Source organism: Furipterus horrens, unplaced genomic scaffold (assembly GCF_987537825.1).
Source record: "Furipterus horrens unplaced genomic scaffold, mFurHor1.1.pri manual_scaffold_3, whole genome shotgun sequence".
Classification (NCBI taxonomy): domain Eukaryota; kingdom Metazoa; phylum Chordata; class Mammalia; order Chiroptera; family Furipteridae; genus Furipterus; species Furipterus horrens.
In genome coordinates, this window is record NW_028327173.1 from 67,477,721 (window position 1) to 67,495,050 (window position 17,330).

The 17,330-nt window shown below is 38.4% G+C and overlaps 1 protein-coding gene across 1 annotated transcript in view; it reads right to left on the minus strand.

Moving 5' to 3' along the window:
* Positions 1-11,502: 11,502 nt before the first annotated feature.
* Positions 11,503-17,330, minus strand: part of GTF2B (general transcription factor IIB) — a 34,886-nt gene continuing 29,058 nt past the window's right edge. Inside the window, exons 4-7 of the mRNA XM_090271718.1 lie at positions 15,698-15,844; positions 15,436-15,565; positions 13,972-14,253; positions 11,503-12,013 (exon numbers count right to left, since the gene is read on the minus strand). Of these exons, the coding sequence (XP_090127844.1) occupies positions 11,880-12,013; positions 13,972-14,253; positions 15,436-15,565; positions 15,698-15,844 (693 nt within the window). The 3' untranslated portion in view covers positions 11,503-11,879. The remainder of the gene's footprint in view (positions 12,014-13,971; positions 14,254-15,435; positions 15,566-15,697; positions 15,845-17,330) is intronic.

Here is a 17,330-nt window from a genome sequence, read left to right on the forward strand (position 1 = left end):
ACAATTCCACTTGAGGGCTGTATCCCAAAGAAATGCTGTACATATGCACCTAGAGTCATGAACAAGGGTGTTCATAGCACTGTAATAGCAAAACCTGGAAACAATGCAGATGCACATGAATGGGAGAAAATGTTTAATAAAAGACTATTTAAACTTTGAAATGTAGAGCAATGAAAATAATTGCAGCTATAGAGAACAATACAAAAGAACAAAATGTGTGATAGAAGTTCATCAAAGAAGACTACAGCCTGATAACTTCTTTTCAAATTTAAACTGAACCAAACAAATGTGATGAAACAATGATTGTTGGTTTTTCTTTTTAAGCAAGGGAATGTTGAACAGAAATTAAAATAGTGATCATCTGATCAGAGGGCGGAAGAGTATAACTGTGGTAGAATCCATTGGGAGGGAGAAGTTATTGGTATTATTTTAGGTCTTCAGATTAGGTGGTGATTTCATCAGTATTTATTACATTAATAATTACCCCTCAGCCTCTTTAGTCCTGTCATTTTTCTTTTCCAGCTTAGATTCCCATATCTATCATTATCACTCACTTACACTCTCACCTCACTGCTCCTCTCTTGCTTCTTTGTACAACCCTCTCTTTGGAAAAAAAAAAAAAACCCACCCCAGAAAGTGAAAGGATGGAGTGCTCTAGGGGGAACGGGGTAAAGGGAGAGGCCTGGGGAAGGGTGGGGAAAAGGAAAGCATTAGGAAAGGAGGAGCTTCCACAGAGAATGTACTTCAAAGTATAGGCCTGGGGGCACACTGAACAGTGCCCATGGTCAAGGTGGTCAAATTAAGACCTGGTAGCCCATGACATGGCACCAGAGCCCCAAATCCTTAAAGAACTGCTCACTTTCCTCAGAGTCGAGTGTTCATGCATTCCGTTTGGGAATAGCAGGCAAGTTTGTTTCCAGAATAAGGAGGGAAGCAACCCTCACCTTCACCACCAGGCATCAAGACATTGCCATCATGAAGTGTGAGATGGCAGGAGGTGGCCATTGTCTGGGGACTGCTGAGCAGAGAAGGAATCCGCCTGCAGATCACAAGCCAGATGCCCAAGTGGTTGAGAAGTTAGCTAGAGACCCCCTGTGTCTGCTATAACTACCATAACAAAGTACCATAGGAGTGGGTGGCTTAGACAACATATTTTTTCAGAATTCTAAAGGCTAGCAGACCAAGATCAAGGTGTCAACAGGACTGATTTCTTCTGAGGCCTTTATCTCTAGTTTGTAGACAACCATCTTCTTGTGTCCTCAAACAGTCTTCCTTATGCATGTATCTGTGTCCTAATTTCCTCTTCTTAAATTATATTTTTTAATCTCAAAAATAAATAAAACCACCCCAACCATTGTTAAGTCTACCTCTGCATCCAAACAACTATACTGACTCTTCTCACTGTCATAAATGAGCCAATACTGAATTAGTGATTCTCAGACTGGATCATGTCAGAACTACTTGAAGAACTTGTACATCTGCCTCAGCCCCAGTTTCTGATTCAGTAGGTCTGGAGTAAGGCCTGGGAATTTACATTTCTAATAAGTTTCCAGGCAATGTCGATGCTTCTGGTCTGGCCATAAAACAAGTCTCTTTTAAAAGATTAAATCACTTTATCAACATCTGGAATGTAAACAGTTTCACAATGTTTATGTGGGAATTGTCTTACATCAGATGACTTTGTTGTTAAGGTACTAACAATGAGAAGGAAGTAGATATCAGCATGCTAATTATTAAGTCATTAGAACTAAGGCGGTTTGATGTTGTAGTCAACACCGGCAACTCCTGCGGCGCACCTGAAGCCAAGCTGTATTGACTCCGTCTTTCCCTTGGACCCTTCAGCTGCGAAGAGAGGGGGGGTCTGCTGCATGGGCAACAGTAGACCCTCCATATCACCCTGCCCAGGCTCTGTAGCTTCAGCTTCACTGGAGAGGACACTCCAGCGTCATTGCAAGATGTCGATTCAACATGGGAGGAGACAGATACCGTGTCACTCCCGAGTCGGACTGCACAGCCATTCTCGGCGGTGCAGATACTCTTAAGAAGCTACACCATCGTCTCTCGAGGCTCTGTAGCTTCAGCTTCACTGGAGAGGACACTCCAGCGTCATCGCAAGATGTCGATTCAACACGGGAGGAGACAGATACTGTGTCACTCCCGAGTCGGACTGCACAACCGTTCTCGGCGGTGCAGATAGACTCTTAAGAAGCTACACCATCGTCTCTCGAGACGGACGGCTGCCGACGACGAGAAGGAAGCCAAGCTATTTACATAATAAGCAAAATCCAGGAAATAGACAAGACTTTCCATGTTACCTATCCATGTTATCTGCTTGAAAAATATAAAAGTAGTCACATTATTCTTGCTAAAGTCAGCAAGAGTTAAAAGTCATAAAAGAAATAAGCAGACTAATGTTTTTATGTAATTGTAAACTCTAAAACATTTTTATGAAACATTCAGTTCCAAAGAAACTAAAACAAATGTACAGTCGTCGGCAGCCGTCTGTCTCGAGAGACGATGGTGTAGCTTCTTAAGAGTCTATCTGCACCGCCGAGAATGGCTGTGCAGTCCGACTCGGGAGTGACACGGTATCTGTCTCCTCCCGTGTTGAATCGACATCTTGCGATGATGCTGGAGTGTCCTCTCCAGTGAAGCTGAAGCTACAGAGCCTGGGCAGGGTGATATGGAGGGTCTGCTGTTGCCCATGCAGCAGACCCCCCCTCTCTTCGCAGCTGAAGGGTCCAAGGGAAAGACGGAGTCAATACAGCTTGGCTTCAGGTGCGCTGCAGGAGTTGCCGGTGTTGACTACAACGTCAAACCGCCTTAGGGACTCTGGCTCCGGATTTTCTGTCGGGGTTTACTCCCTTAGCCTTTCCCCTGAAGAGGTATGCCGCAAGGCAGCAGAGGTTTTTTGGAGTCAGAGTTTTCCTTCTCTGATGTGCCCTGACTGGAAGATCGAACCAGCGACACTTAGCTCACAGGCCGACGCTCAATCCACTGAGCCAAACCAGCCAGGGGTGAAATGTACAGTAACACTTTCATAATTCAGCAGCATTTGGAGTAGTTCACAGTGTGTGAATCTACATATAGCTAAAGTTTAACCTTATGCAATAAATTCGTTTAAAAATTAAGTAGAGCAAAAATTTCATGTAATCATAATTTTCCTTGAAAATTCTTTAAACTTTCACTGGTTCTTACAAGAATACACAATAGAAAGATTGAAAAGGTAATTTTCTCTCAATGTGCCACCGACTCTGTAGGAACACATTGGCTGTTTGTGTCTTCCAACACTTCGATGTAAGTCATTTGTTGTCTTTGCTATTGTAATAAACTTAGCTCATCACCTTATGGGATACTACATCATTTGATGATATGGCTTGACATTTTTCCTTTTTCATAATGTATTTTTATTTAGATGTAATTGACATGTGATATGTAAGTTTAAAGTGCACACAATGTGTTGATATGATATATTTACATATTGCAATATGATTACCACTGTAGCATTAGCGAACACCTCTATCTTGTCACTTCTATTTTTTCTGGTATGATGGGAAAAATTAAGATCTAGTCCTTAGCAACTTCAGAGTTTGTTGTCTATAATCACTATGCTGTGCATTAGATTGCAAGTGTGTACCCTTAAACAACTTCTCCCCAATTTCTCCACCCCTCAGCCCCTGGTAATCCCCATTCCTTCTCTGTTTTTTCTTTTTTATTTTTTTAAATTTATTTTCATTATTTTTATTCCCTCCCCCTACTAAGCTACTGCCCCTCAACCCCCATTGCCCACTGCTTTCTCCACATTTTCGTCTGTGTCCTTGGGCTAATCTCTTCCATTGCCTGCCCCCCATTCCTGTCCCCTTTGAGATCTGTCAGTCTCTTCCATGTTTCCATGCCTCTGGTTTTATTTTGTTCATCAGTTATTTTGTTCATTAGATTCCACATATGAGTGAAATCATATGGTACTTGTCTTTCTCTAGCTGGCTTATTTTGCTGAGCATAATATTCTTCAGGTCCATCCATACTGTCACAAAGGTAAGTTTCTTCTTTTGTACAGTCAAGTAGTATTCCATTGTGTAAATATCCCACAGCTTTTTTATTCACTTACCTACTGATGGGCACTTCAGATCAGCTTTTCTGGATTTCCCATATAGGTAATATCATAGAGTATTTGGCTTTATCTGACTGCTTATCTCAGCATAATGCCCTCAAGCTATCCTTGTGTTCACAAATGGCAGGATATTCTTTGTCATGGCTAATATTCCAGTGAGTGTGTCGGTATGAGTGTAATCTCATATCTTTTTTTTTTTTAAGCAAGTTAATGCAGGTATTTTTTTAAGTTATTTATTTATTTTAGAGAGAGCAGAAAGGAGAGAGGGAAACATCACTGTGTGGTTGCCTCTCACTCACACCCCCAACTGGGGACCTGACGTGCAACCTAGTTATGTGCCCTGACTGGGAATCGAACTGGGGACACTTGGTTCACAGGCCGACACTCAGTCCACTGAGCCACACTAGCCAGGGTTCAATCTCATATTTATCCACTGACAGACACTTTGGTTGCTTCCATGTCTCAGCTGTTGTGAATAATGCTGCAATGAGCATGGGAGTCCGTGATCTCTTCAATATGCTGTTTTCATTTCCACTGGATATATACCCAGGAGTGGAATTGCTGGATCATATGGTAGTTCTACGTTTAATTTTTTTTTTTTTTTTTTGAGGAACCTCCATACTCTTTTCCACAGTGGCTGCGCCAATTCACATTACCGCCAACAGTGCACAAGGGTCCCCTTTTCACGACATCCTCTCCAACTCTTGCTATCTCTTCTTGGTGACAGCCATTTTAACAGGATGTAGGTCATCCCTCATAGTGGTCTTGATTTGCATTTCCGTGATGATTAGTGATGCTAAGCATCTTTCGAGGTACCTGTTAGCCATGTGTGTCTTTGAAAATATGTTTTAGTTCCTCTGACCATTTTTTAATTGGATTATTTTGTTACTAATTTGTATGAGTTTTTTATATATTTTAGATATTGACCCCTTATCCGAGATATGTTTAACAGCTATTTTCTCCCATTCTGTAGGCTGCCTTTTCATTTTGTTGGCTGTTTTGCTATGCAAAAGCTTTATAGTTGGATGTAGTCTCATTTGTTGATTTTTGCCTTTGTTGCTTGTGGTGTCATATCTAAAAATAATTGCTTCTTTTCATGTTTACTTCTGAGGAGTTTTATGGTATCTGGTTTTATGCTTAAGTCTTTAAATCCATTTCGAGTTAATTTTTGTGCGGTAGAAGGTAGAGGTGCAATTTTATTTTTCTGCACGTGGTTATTCAGTTTTTCTAACACCATTTATTGACGTGAGTATTCTTTTCCCAGTGGATATTCTTGGCTCCTGAGTTGTCAGTTTACCATATATATGTGGGTTTATTTCTGGGCTCTCTATTCTACTCAAAGAAGGTATAAGTTTTACACTATCAAAAGTACAAGAAAATTTAATTGCTACTTTGTCCAATGGCGGAGTTATATATTGCTAGACCAGAACTTGAAATCAAGGTCTGATGTTTAGTCATTCAATAAATATTTACTGATTCCCTAACACTGGTTACCTGGCATTGTGCTTGGTGCAGGCAAGGCACCATACTGTCTACAATCACTAGAGGAACATGTACGTCACTTAGCAATGACATTATAGTATGATCAAGACTCCCTTCGGGAGCGGACGAGGTGCTCTGGGGGTACATCAGAAATCCAGGCTGGGGAGTCAGGGAAGACTTCCTGCAGGTCTTGGTATTCAGGTTGACACCTGGATACAAGTTAGCCAAGTGAAAGGGAGTGCCAAACAGGATTCTACTTGGGGGAGGAATATTTGAGCTGCCACAGGTGAAAGAACCTGATACTTTTGAGAAAATGAGACTTTGTTGTTCCTGGAGCATATGTATAAACTACAAAGGAGTAGGTAGGTAAAGACTAGGAAAGAGCACTGTTCAGAAAGGTTATTTATCATAGGGCAGATGCAAGCTTTATGGGGCTGAAAGTGTATACACTTTGGGGGGGCCTCCTGAAGAAATCCACGATAATGTATTTATGACTATTGTATTCAGAGCTATGGAGGGGCCTGTGCAAATGCATCTCAGGTTTCATCTTTCTGCTCAATCACCTCTGCCCAGAGCCACTGAAACATCTTCAGCTGGCAGAGATGTGATCAGATTTGCCATATGGAGAATGGATCACAGAGTACAAGACTGAAGGCAGGAGCACTAGCTTGGAGCTCCTCAGCAATAGTGGGAAATGAAAAAGACATCAGCTAGGATATGGCACTTAGGAGTGAGAAAAACAGATGAATAAATACTCTTTAGTTGGTAGAGATAAAGGTCTGGACTCACTACGTGTAGCCTAAGAGACCACACACTATGTTACAGGAGTGTCTCCCTACCAATGAGATTTCCACCTATGCTTCAAGGGCCTTTTTCAATGAAAAAGTTACAGGGATTTTTGTTTGTTTTCTGCTTGTTTGCTTTTCACACTTTGTGCCTGCTCTTTCTACACAGGCAGAATGAGTGTTCCTTCCTCTGACCTCTTGGCCTCTGTACACACCTCCGTCTTACACGTCTAAGCACAAGGCACGTCCCACTCACCTCTTGTATTTGCACCTCTAGAGTTTACATAGTGGAGAATGAATAAATGGCTGCTTTGTATTCTACAAAGATTTTAGAATAATACAAAATATTAAGAAGTTTTTATTAGTGATTGATTGAAATCCAACCTAAGCTCGGTTATTGATATGAATTGCAAGTGGGCTGCAATATAACAGTGTCCTTCTGACATCCACAAGAATCATTCCTTAAGTTTAGTCCTTCCTAATCTACAAAGAACTTCCACATCCATGTTGACACTTGAAACTTAGAAGCACTTTGAAAAGTAGCACATGGAGATAGCAAAAAGCCTGGGACTAGTTCTCATTTTGCTCATTTCTAGTAGTGTGACCTAGGACAAGTTATTTCACCTCTCCAGTGATATGTGAACATTTACCCTAAGGTTTTCATTTGTAAAATGAAGGAGTTGAAGTAGGCCATTCATTTTTATCTTCCTTTTCAAGTTAAATCTTCAGTGTTACTCCAACACATAATCAGAGCAGAAGACAGAAGCCCCTGGCCCACACAGTCTAATGTCCAAGCTGCTGAGGGGATCCCTAAAGTGTCTTTTAGAGCTGCCATTGAATATCCACCTCCTCTAACGTGCAGATAGAGGGAAATGGTAATAAACTCCAAGTCAGAGTTAATGTGTTGTCAGAACCAAGAGCTGGGCCCCTGATACGTACTGAAGAGCAGACCGTCCCTCAAGTAAACAACTTGGTTGCATAGCAGATATTTGTTGGGCCTCAGCAGTATAGGAGGAGGTTGAAAATTCTCAGTCCATCATTAACTTGCCGAATGTCTCATAGCTATAGAGCTAGAAGGAACCACTGAGGCAGTAAGGTCATTCCAGAGAAATCTCTGACAGATACAGCAAGCCCCTGATAAAATACCACCATGAAGTATTTAACATGATAGATGTGTTCATCTGGGAACTCCATGTGACTTTTACACCCTGCACCTGCCTTTTGGAACAGTACAGAACAAACTAGCCTTTCTAACATCACTGAGAGCGTCAGGCCCAATTCTTTTATGGTTTTAACTTTGTCATGTATGTCAATTTAGAGCAAAGTATCCTTTGGCAGAATCTTATCACTCCTACTTGTTTAGTGATGTTAAGTACTTTGCATACCAGTGATATTCCTTCTTCAAGCTCTCAACACACTTACCATTTCAGATAATAGCTACGCCAGTCATAGGCTGTTGCAGATCAAAGAAAGCAAAAGTTTTTTGATAGTCTGCAGAGGAAAAGAAAAGAGTTACGCTCACTTTTTCCCTCCTCTTCTTTCACCAAGGAAGAGCTTGAGCATCCCGGAATGGCAGTGAAAAGTCCCCCTGGCCAGAGAAATGCCAGTGTTATGGATGGAAGTTAATGTTCGTGAAAGATGCTGGGGCCTCTGGGGCATAGAGATCAGCTGAATAATGCTTTCGCAGTGACACCTTCAAGTCTTGAGCTCCTGATGAAAGGAGTGCACGTGTAAATATCTGAGAGGGGGAGAATGAAGAGGTGTTTAGGGGGCCAGGGGACCTTTCAGTAGTTCACAGTTCGTGGATGTGATTAGAACTCCAGCAACAGGAGAAGTCAGGGCCATTGACTATTGGAAATATTGGCATTGGGCACAGAGGCCTCTTGGCTGGGTGAGGACCGCAGGGATAATAGGCTGACGCCCTAAGCTGTTATTGATAATTTAAGTAAATCTTGCGCCTGTGATACATTAGCTTAGAAACCAAAGACAACCATGGGTAAAGTGCATTTGTTGCTTTGAACACAAAGCCTTACTGTCAAGAGACATCTAGTTTAAGAAGTATTTAGTTTAGGAAAAAACTAAAGAATAATTTATAGCTATTAACTCCTCGAAACCTGGACTAATTTTTAAAATAATTTAAAAACTCTGGAACACACTGACAGCTGTTTGGGGGCGGGGCGAGGGGGAACCAGATGAAAGAAGGTGAGATTAGTCAAAGAACATATGCATGACCCATAGACACAGACCTCAGTGTGGTGATGGCCTGAAGGAAGAATGGTTAGGGAGCAGGGATAGGCAAAGGTGAGGAAGATGGGACATCTGTAGTAGTGTCAACAACAACAAACAGAAACTCACTCTGAAGAGCTTTGCCCAAAAAGCCAGATACAAATATTGCATTGAATAATTGTTAATTTAGTAACTGAACAGAATTTTATTTGAGAGTTACAACTAAAGTTGGTCCTGAGCCATGGCTACTGTGGCTCAGTTCATTGGAGCTTCATCCCATAAACCAAAAGGTTGTGGGTTGATTGCCGTTCAGGGCACATACCTAGGTTATGGGTTGGTCCCTGGTCAGGGCAGAGACGAGAGGCAACCGATTGATGTTTCTCTCCCTCTCTCTCTCCCTCCTTTCCCCTCTCTATAAAACCAACAAGCATGTCCTTGGGTGAGAAAGTTGGTCCTGAGGCAGCCTCCTCTGAAATAGTTTCAATAGTATGGTTTAGTGGGAAGAGCACTGGATTGGGTGATCAAGGATCTGAGTTAGTCCCATCTCTTTCTACTAGGTGAACTTGGAGAGATCTTTTGGTTTCTCTAGTCTTCTCTGATCTACAAAATGGAGCTATTGGACCAGAGGGCTCAAACTTAGATTACATGAAATGTATAATCAAATCCTTGAACTCGTAGTGTAATAGCAGAGATTGTCAATGAAAGTAGCTTCCAGTGACTATTTTAAGAGTGGAAGGAGCCATATTAACCAAGATTTTAACTCCTTAAAAATGCTAGCATGTGCAGGAAGCGTCCTCTTGATCCTCATAGAAATGACCTCGCATGGCTCACTAATAACATTCCTAGCTTGTTAAAATGTAGGCGCACATAGAAGCTGGCCTCAACTTCTATGATCAGCTCTGAATGAGGTGGGTGTCCTCCTATGTATGAGGAGTTTCTCACACCTTAAGATCTAAGTAAAAGTAATGAACCATCTCTGGTTTAGAATGTATTATTTTGAAAGTACAGTACTTCTCTCCCCTTTGTGGGGAGTGTATTCCAAGAACACCAGTGGGCGACTGAAACCTCAGTACCAAATCCTTCATATACCACGATAAAGTTTAATTTATAAATTAGGCACAGTGACAGATTAACAACCATAGGCATAAAATAGAACAATTATGACAATATACTGTAATAAAAGTTATGTGAAGGTGATCTCTCAAAATGTTACTGTAACCATCCCTTACTTTCTGTAAATGGTGTCACTTGTTTCAGGGGATTCCTTGCTGAAGTCCTCATATTGGCTCAGTGCCATCAGCTGGAACACATTTTCTGTTCATGTCGTCCAACCACGAAGTTAATGCCTTTTCCTTCCTAAGCACTTATCATGCACTGTGGCTGCAACTTCTGCAGTTTGAGGAGCAACAGCAAAACTGGCACAATTTCTTTTTCCTTCTTCACAATTACAGAGAGATGTTTCCTTCTTACCATAGATCTTACCAAGCTCAGCATCTAATTTTTCTTCTTTCCTTATTAAGTCGAGAACTTTCACCTTTTCACTTAAAGGAAGCATTTTACAGCTTCTCTTTGGCATATTCAAATTGCTGGCATCACTACTCTTGTGTTTAGGGGTCAAGTAAAATAAGGGTTGCTTGAATACACATACTGCAAGACTGTGACAATTGGCCTGATAAAAAATAAAGGTGATGGACAAATAAGGACTAGGTCCTATTCAGGTGGAAAAAGAACACTAGTGGTCTGAACCGCAAATGTGAAATTTCTGTTGACTGCCCCCTTCCCATGTAAGTGAAAATGTTCCCACAGTCAGATTAAATGACTCCCCAAAGCCATCATTAACAATATATCCATTGTTAGAGCATCATCCTGATACGCCAAGGCTGCAGGTTCAATCCCCAGTCAGGGCTCATACAAGAATCAATCAATGGATGTCCCTCTCTTCCTTCCTCTCTCCCTCTAAAATCAATAAATAACAAGTTAAAAAAACAAACCACAAAAACCACAATACAGCCAATTCCAAACACACCTGTCTCTATCAAGACCACTTAGACTGCAAGGCCAGGGGAGAGAGAAAGAGGAATAAGTAGCACTGCCGCTGCTTTACCCTTTGACTAGGCATTTCTCCTCTCAGTATCTGGAATTGAATTGATTAAAGCACATAGGTGGCTTAGGAAGAATTTAGAATAACTAGTGTTTTCCTTTCTTTAGTTTTAAGAAATACCTACAAAAATGTAAGATCCGCTCATTAAAAATAAATAAATAAAGCATACCCTCTGCACCTATTAATCTTTAAAATCAGTTCTGCTGACCCAAGCTTTTTAAATATATAACAATAAAAAATAATCCACAATGTTGACACGGCTGAATGGGAGGGGCTAGGATTTGCCCCCCCTTATGCTTATCTGCATTTTTCTAGTTCCCTCATAATTTTTGTAATCAGGAAAATGAAAAAAAAAATCGTATTACTTTACCCAAATCACAATTATATTTTAAAAATAAAGTGTAGCGAAACAGCTGGAAAGAAAAAAATATCAAAATATTGGCGGTTATTTCTGGGTGGCTTATGGGCATTTTCATTATGCATTTTCTAAATGTTCTCTTTTTCAAAAACTTAAAATTTCTTATTGAGTTGTAACAATATATAAATTTCAGGTACACAACATTATAATTCTGTATCTGTATACTCTATTTTATGCCCACCAGCAAAAGTCTAGTTTCCCTCTATTACCATGTATTTGACCCCCTTTATCCATTTTGCCCTCCCCGCAACCCCTCTTCTCTGCTGTTAATCACACAAACCCTTTTAAACTGCAAACTAAATATGTTCATGTCAACACCCTTTTTGCTATTTCCATGACTTTATTTTTAAAAGTAAAAAAAAAAAAAACAGAAAACAAGGACCACTAACAGCTTTATTAGCTGCAATAATATGTATTTATAATTACATATTATAAATTATAAAGTACATATAACATGTAATTATAGCAAAAACTTTAGTTTTGAAAAATGTTTTATTCAAGAATTACATAATTTCAAATATCTTCCAAAATACAGTTTCCTAGATTGCTACAAAAGAAAGCAAATTCATTAAGAAATTTAAATCATTAAATATGTTTTACTAGTATGTACATACACAATGCCAAGCAATTAACAGCCCTGGAATGCGTACCATGTCTTGTTTTTCCTTATTAAAGGCTCAATCCAGCACTTTATATAGGCTATGTACAACAGGCCAAGTTCAGTGATCACAAGAATTTTACACTAGCTGCCTCAATTTATAACTGTGGTAGTTTGTCAACAGGTGTATCAAATTTGAAGTCTGTAGGAAACAGATCTGGGGCCCGAGGATAGATTAGTCTGTAGGACTGTCTGATTGTAACATCAGCAACACCAGCAATATCTCCAATTTCTAAAAGACAAAAATCGAAATATTAAAGTATAACTTCCATCCTACTACCTTCTACTACTTGAATTTCAATTTGTGGGAGATGGTTGTATAAAATGCCAAAATGAAAAACAAAACCAAATTATGGATTTTTAAAAACTGATAATGAATTACACACGAAGTCGAAAGCAGGGCTAAAGTTAATAACAATAATGGTAGTAGTACTTATGACCTCAAAGAGTTATCATATCAGTATTAAAAGTTTTACTATATGTAAAACATTTGAACAGTGCTCAGGGTATAGCACTCTGAGTGACAATCATTACACCAATCATCATATTTGAACTGCCATCTCCTTTTTCTTCACAATCAATCTTTTTGAGGATCATAGAAGCAATCCATGAATACAACCTAATGAAGAAAGCCACTTAATCATCTGTTTAAAAGTTCCCCTGCAACATCTCCCTCTACCTACCATCTGTTAAAAGGCTAAAACCAAAACAGATTCACTATAAATATTGTTCTACAACTTCTTTTTCCTACTTAGTACATCTGAAACCAAATAGCTATATATTAAAACAAAATGTAGATGTGTTTCACTATTATAAACATAGTTAAGCATATATATTGAGCTCACATGAGGACTGTTAGCACATGATTTCTATAGCCTAATACAGAATCCTAGGAATGGATACAATTTTAACCCTTTGAAGTTATCACTTTTTTTTTCCTTCTTTTAATTAAAAGAAGTTCTAAGGGACTACCACTTGTCAATTATTTCGTTAGTTATAAGTACCTAATTAAAATGGATTTCTTAAACACACCCTTTAATAGAAACTCATTTTACCACCTTTTCAGTCAGTTCAAATAAGTGAGAGTTTACAGATTTTCAGTGTGGATGCCTGTCATCAGTATGCAATGAACTGATTTTTAAGTTCCTTATCATGTGTTTTGTCTCTCTAGATAGACACAGATACTAATGTGTGTCAACTATGTCAACATAAACTGGCTGCAGGGAAGAAAAAGGCCTTAAATTGCAGTGAAACCGTTAATGTTAAAAGACAAGCAGAAGACAGTGTCAAGATAAAACATTTTTATGTTATTGATTAGAATAAACTTTACAACTAGGAACCAAAGTATGGACCTAGCTTCATCTTATGAATCCTACCAGAGGACTCAAAATTTCTGTAAGTATGAGTGATGGCCAAAGATAACAGCACATTTAAACAACAAATGGTTGGCTGCTTCTTTCTAATCATTCTTCTATATAATTCACTTTCACTGATATAGAAACATCGCCTAAAGCCAAGGTAAAAGGCTGTTCTGAATTGGGTTTATAAAGTTATTGCAGCAAGTAACTTCACTACCACACTTTTAAATTTAGAGTTAACAGCTCTTTTTTTCTTTACAAATCTTTTTTGAGGATAACAGAATTAATAATAACTTCATGCTTTTCAGGAAATTCACTTTAATACTTCTGTTTGAAAACAACTCTAAATTCAAACATGGCCTTTAGAAGGTGGGAAATACTTTTGCCATTAGGAACTGAATACTGTACTGAGAGAGAGAGAGGAGTCTTCACAGAATGTTTCAGCTTGATGGCCTGGAAGTGAGAAACAAAGCATGGCCCCTCCTCTCAAGATTTAAAAAGATAAGTTTTTCTTGGAGGGTGGGGTAGGGGGATGAACCCTGTTTCAACATAATCAGGAAAATGTAGGGGAAAAATAAAAACTTCTAAAAAAATAAATGTATAAACCAAAATAAAATAATTCCAATGGGAAAAAAGGTAAATCTGTACAAAAGGTTATACCTCCAAACATTTTTACTAATGAGTCACTTAAAAAGGAAATACTGTATTTCCTAAGTTTTGGTACTAAGGAGATCTGCCTCTAAAATGTGGGTTCTGGATATTTGCCTGCTTCCTGCTTAACTGGAAACACAATGATATACTGCAGCCATCAGGTTCATTACTCCTCTCCTACCTTTCTGGGTCCTCTTCTCAGCTGATGCCTGCGAGGCCATGTAAATGGCTGCCGCGGCCACAGATATCGGGCTCCTTCCAGGAACCAAGTCCAGCTCCACAGCTTTGCGGGCTATGTGAGTAGCTGCCATCTGCACTTGTTTAGGAAGACAAAGGTTGGAACAAAACCTGGACATGAAGTCCCCAGTTGTAATCAAATCCACACTGGTTTCCAAAGCTTTCAAAATAAGCTTAAAACATCGACCGATTTCTTTCTTAGAAATTCGTGATACAGCACATATTTCTAAAAGAAAAAATAAACATTTAAATAAATCATATAAATCATACAGTTCATTTTAAAATCTATCACTGCAGATTATAAAAGCAATACATTCTAATAGCAAAAAAGGTCTCCATGATACCTTCCTTAGAGCTTATTTAAAATTTCTGTTACATAATTTAAATGTTTATCCAATTTTAAAGAATTTTTTTCAAAGGTTAAGTGTAGATCTTAATATTTCAAAATATTAATGTCTCCAGAGTTTCAACTTATGCAAATAATTTTCTTCAACCAATCAAAAACTTCTTTGATATTTATACAGTAATCTACAATAAGGAATCCATCAAGGAGATGAAGAAAATATTCAAGCTAAATAAAGAATGCCTTGCAAGCTCCATAAAGTCATGTGTGCATGCTGTCCCTGAGGTCACAGGCTGCAGCAAAAGGAGGTGAAAACACATGACCATGTTAGTCTAAAAATTCAACTACCAAACACTTTCAAAATAAATTTAACAAAAGCCTTAGTTTTAGTTGTAATGAAAAAGATGATAAAGGTTACTGCCTATTCATATTGACATAAGAAAATGTAGAATTTAAACATTCACAGATAAGGGTAATTATAGTCTTAAAACAAAATGAACTTTGGCAGTTTAAGTATCACAGCAATACTGAATAAGGCTGTCAGGTATTCATGGGTAAACTGCAAACTGGATGAAAAATACTATTCTCACAAAGCCTCCAACTTAAGTGTGAAAATGCAAATTATATAACTGAAGAGAAAAAAATTTCACTGATGCATTCAAAGGGCTGGCTCCCTCACGTGTGGAGACCCAGCTATAAGCAAAAACTTTTCCACACACCAAGTGTTCAGACTTAGTACAAAGTCCTACTCTGGCTTATCATAACGGGCCTCAAAGCTTACAAAATACCGTTAGTCAAAAGATGTTACTACCAAGGAACATAGGGCTTACATGGACTAAAATGACTTTACATGGGAAAACAGCCCGAAAACAACATGGTCAGTAAGATCACACAATGAATTTCTGTCAAGGAACAAAGTAGAGGGCATTTGCAAATTATACTAAGGTGGATTACTGTATGAAAGCACAAAGACATGACATAGCTACTTGGTATCAAAGCTGCTTGACTTTGGTCTGCTACTTTAATATGACAGATAACATTTTTCATGTGCAACTAAAAGCTTACCTTTAAATGTCCTAGGAACCCCTTCTTGTCTACAGGCTATATAGAGACAAGCAGAAGCTATGGCATCATTAGCTCTTCCCTTCAGGCTCTTCTGTTCATACACTTGCTTGAATAAATTATTTGTTCGATCCTTCAAAGCAGAGAAGCTAAGTTTAATTACCTCTAGGCCATTTAATTAGATGCAGTATCAAAATTTCATGCGTTCATTAAATTATGCTAAGTCAATGCCAGAATGGTTTAAAGGAGCTAGACAGGAACTTACAACTATATTTCTAGGGAGGTTGATTCTGTCTGCCATGGTAGTAATTTCCTTGAATGCATTCATCATTGCCCGATCAGAACTACTCATTGTTCGCCGATTTTGGTACTTGGAGTTGCCAAACTCATCAAAACTTGCAGCTCCTGTACCCTATAAAACAAAGTTTTATAACTTTATATAAAAAATTTTGAAAACCTGCATGAACAATTTCTAAGAAAACATAACTTATATGACTCCATATGCCCAAGAAACCTATCCCATGTGTACACTCCCTATTCCTCAACAGAAAAGGTACCCGGTTAAAGTGTTTTTAGAGATTTTTTAAATCAAATAATGGGTGTTCTTACCTGTAAAGTACTTGAGACCTAATCATATAGATTATTATATTAATAGAAATAAGGAAAAAACTCAACTGATCATCTCCAAAGTTGCTCAAAAAAAAAAAAAAATTGCAAGTAAACAAAACTCAAAATGCATTTTTTGAAAAAATCTGGTAAAATATTAAAAATAGGTACTTTATATTACAAAATCACCCTCCTGGGCCTAAAGCCAACAACATGATTAACAGAAACATTTGCAACATTACATTAGAGACAGACGATAAAGGCACCTCCTAACACTACCACTTTGTAATACTGTGCTAGAAAAACTAGTCAATTAATGTCATTATAATTATGTAGCATAATTATATAAATTATATTAGTATAATTATATTAAAATTAGGAAAGAAAAATTGGTACAAGTTTAGGAAGGAAAAGATAAATTATTTTCAGATAGTATCTTCGTCTATCTAAAATACTCAAGAAAATCACTTAACTGCTATGAATAAGAAATCCATTAGTGAAAAGACCACAATTAATAAAAAAGAAACAGCCTTATATGTGTAACCAACCAGTTAGAAGTCAGTGAAAGAAAAGCATTCCAATTACAACAACAACAAAGATAAAATATCTAAGAATTAACATACAAGACCTTCATGAAAAAAACTTGAAAACATCCTTAAAAGACACATACAACCTAGGGAAATGGAAAGACATACCTTTTAGATAGGAAGATTTATCATGAAGACAACAATTTTCCCTAAGTAAGTTTGTAAATAAATGTAACCAGAATCTCAGTGAAAATAACGCAATTTTTTGTTTTAGATTTTTTTCATTAAACAAAGTGGTCCTTTAAATGGAAATGACTAGTAAAGAAAATGCTGAAAAATAAGAGCAATGAAGGAGGAATAAGATTACCTGATTTTAAAAGTGGGATACGGCATTTGACTAACTAGACTAGAGTAGATAATGGATAGAAAGTCCAGAAATGTTCCCAAATATTGGATTTGCCAAGAAGTTCATTTATTTTTTTCTGTATGATGGCTCTAATAGCACTTGTCCTTAACTTCATTCGAAACAGTTATGTTAGACTGTATTGTGACAACTGTCATATCAGCATGCATTAAAAAAAAAAAAAAATCATCAAAATTGCTGAGTTTTAAGCCCTGGCCGCTGTGGCTCAGTGGATTGGGCATCGGCCTGCGGGCCAAGTGTCACTGGTTCGATTCCCAGTCAGGGCACATGACTAGGTTGCACATCAGGTCTCCAGTTGGGGGCGTAAGTGAGAGGCAACCACACAGTCATGTTTCTCTCTC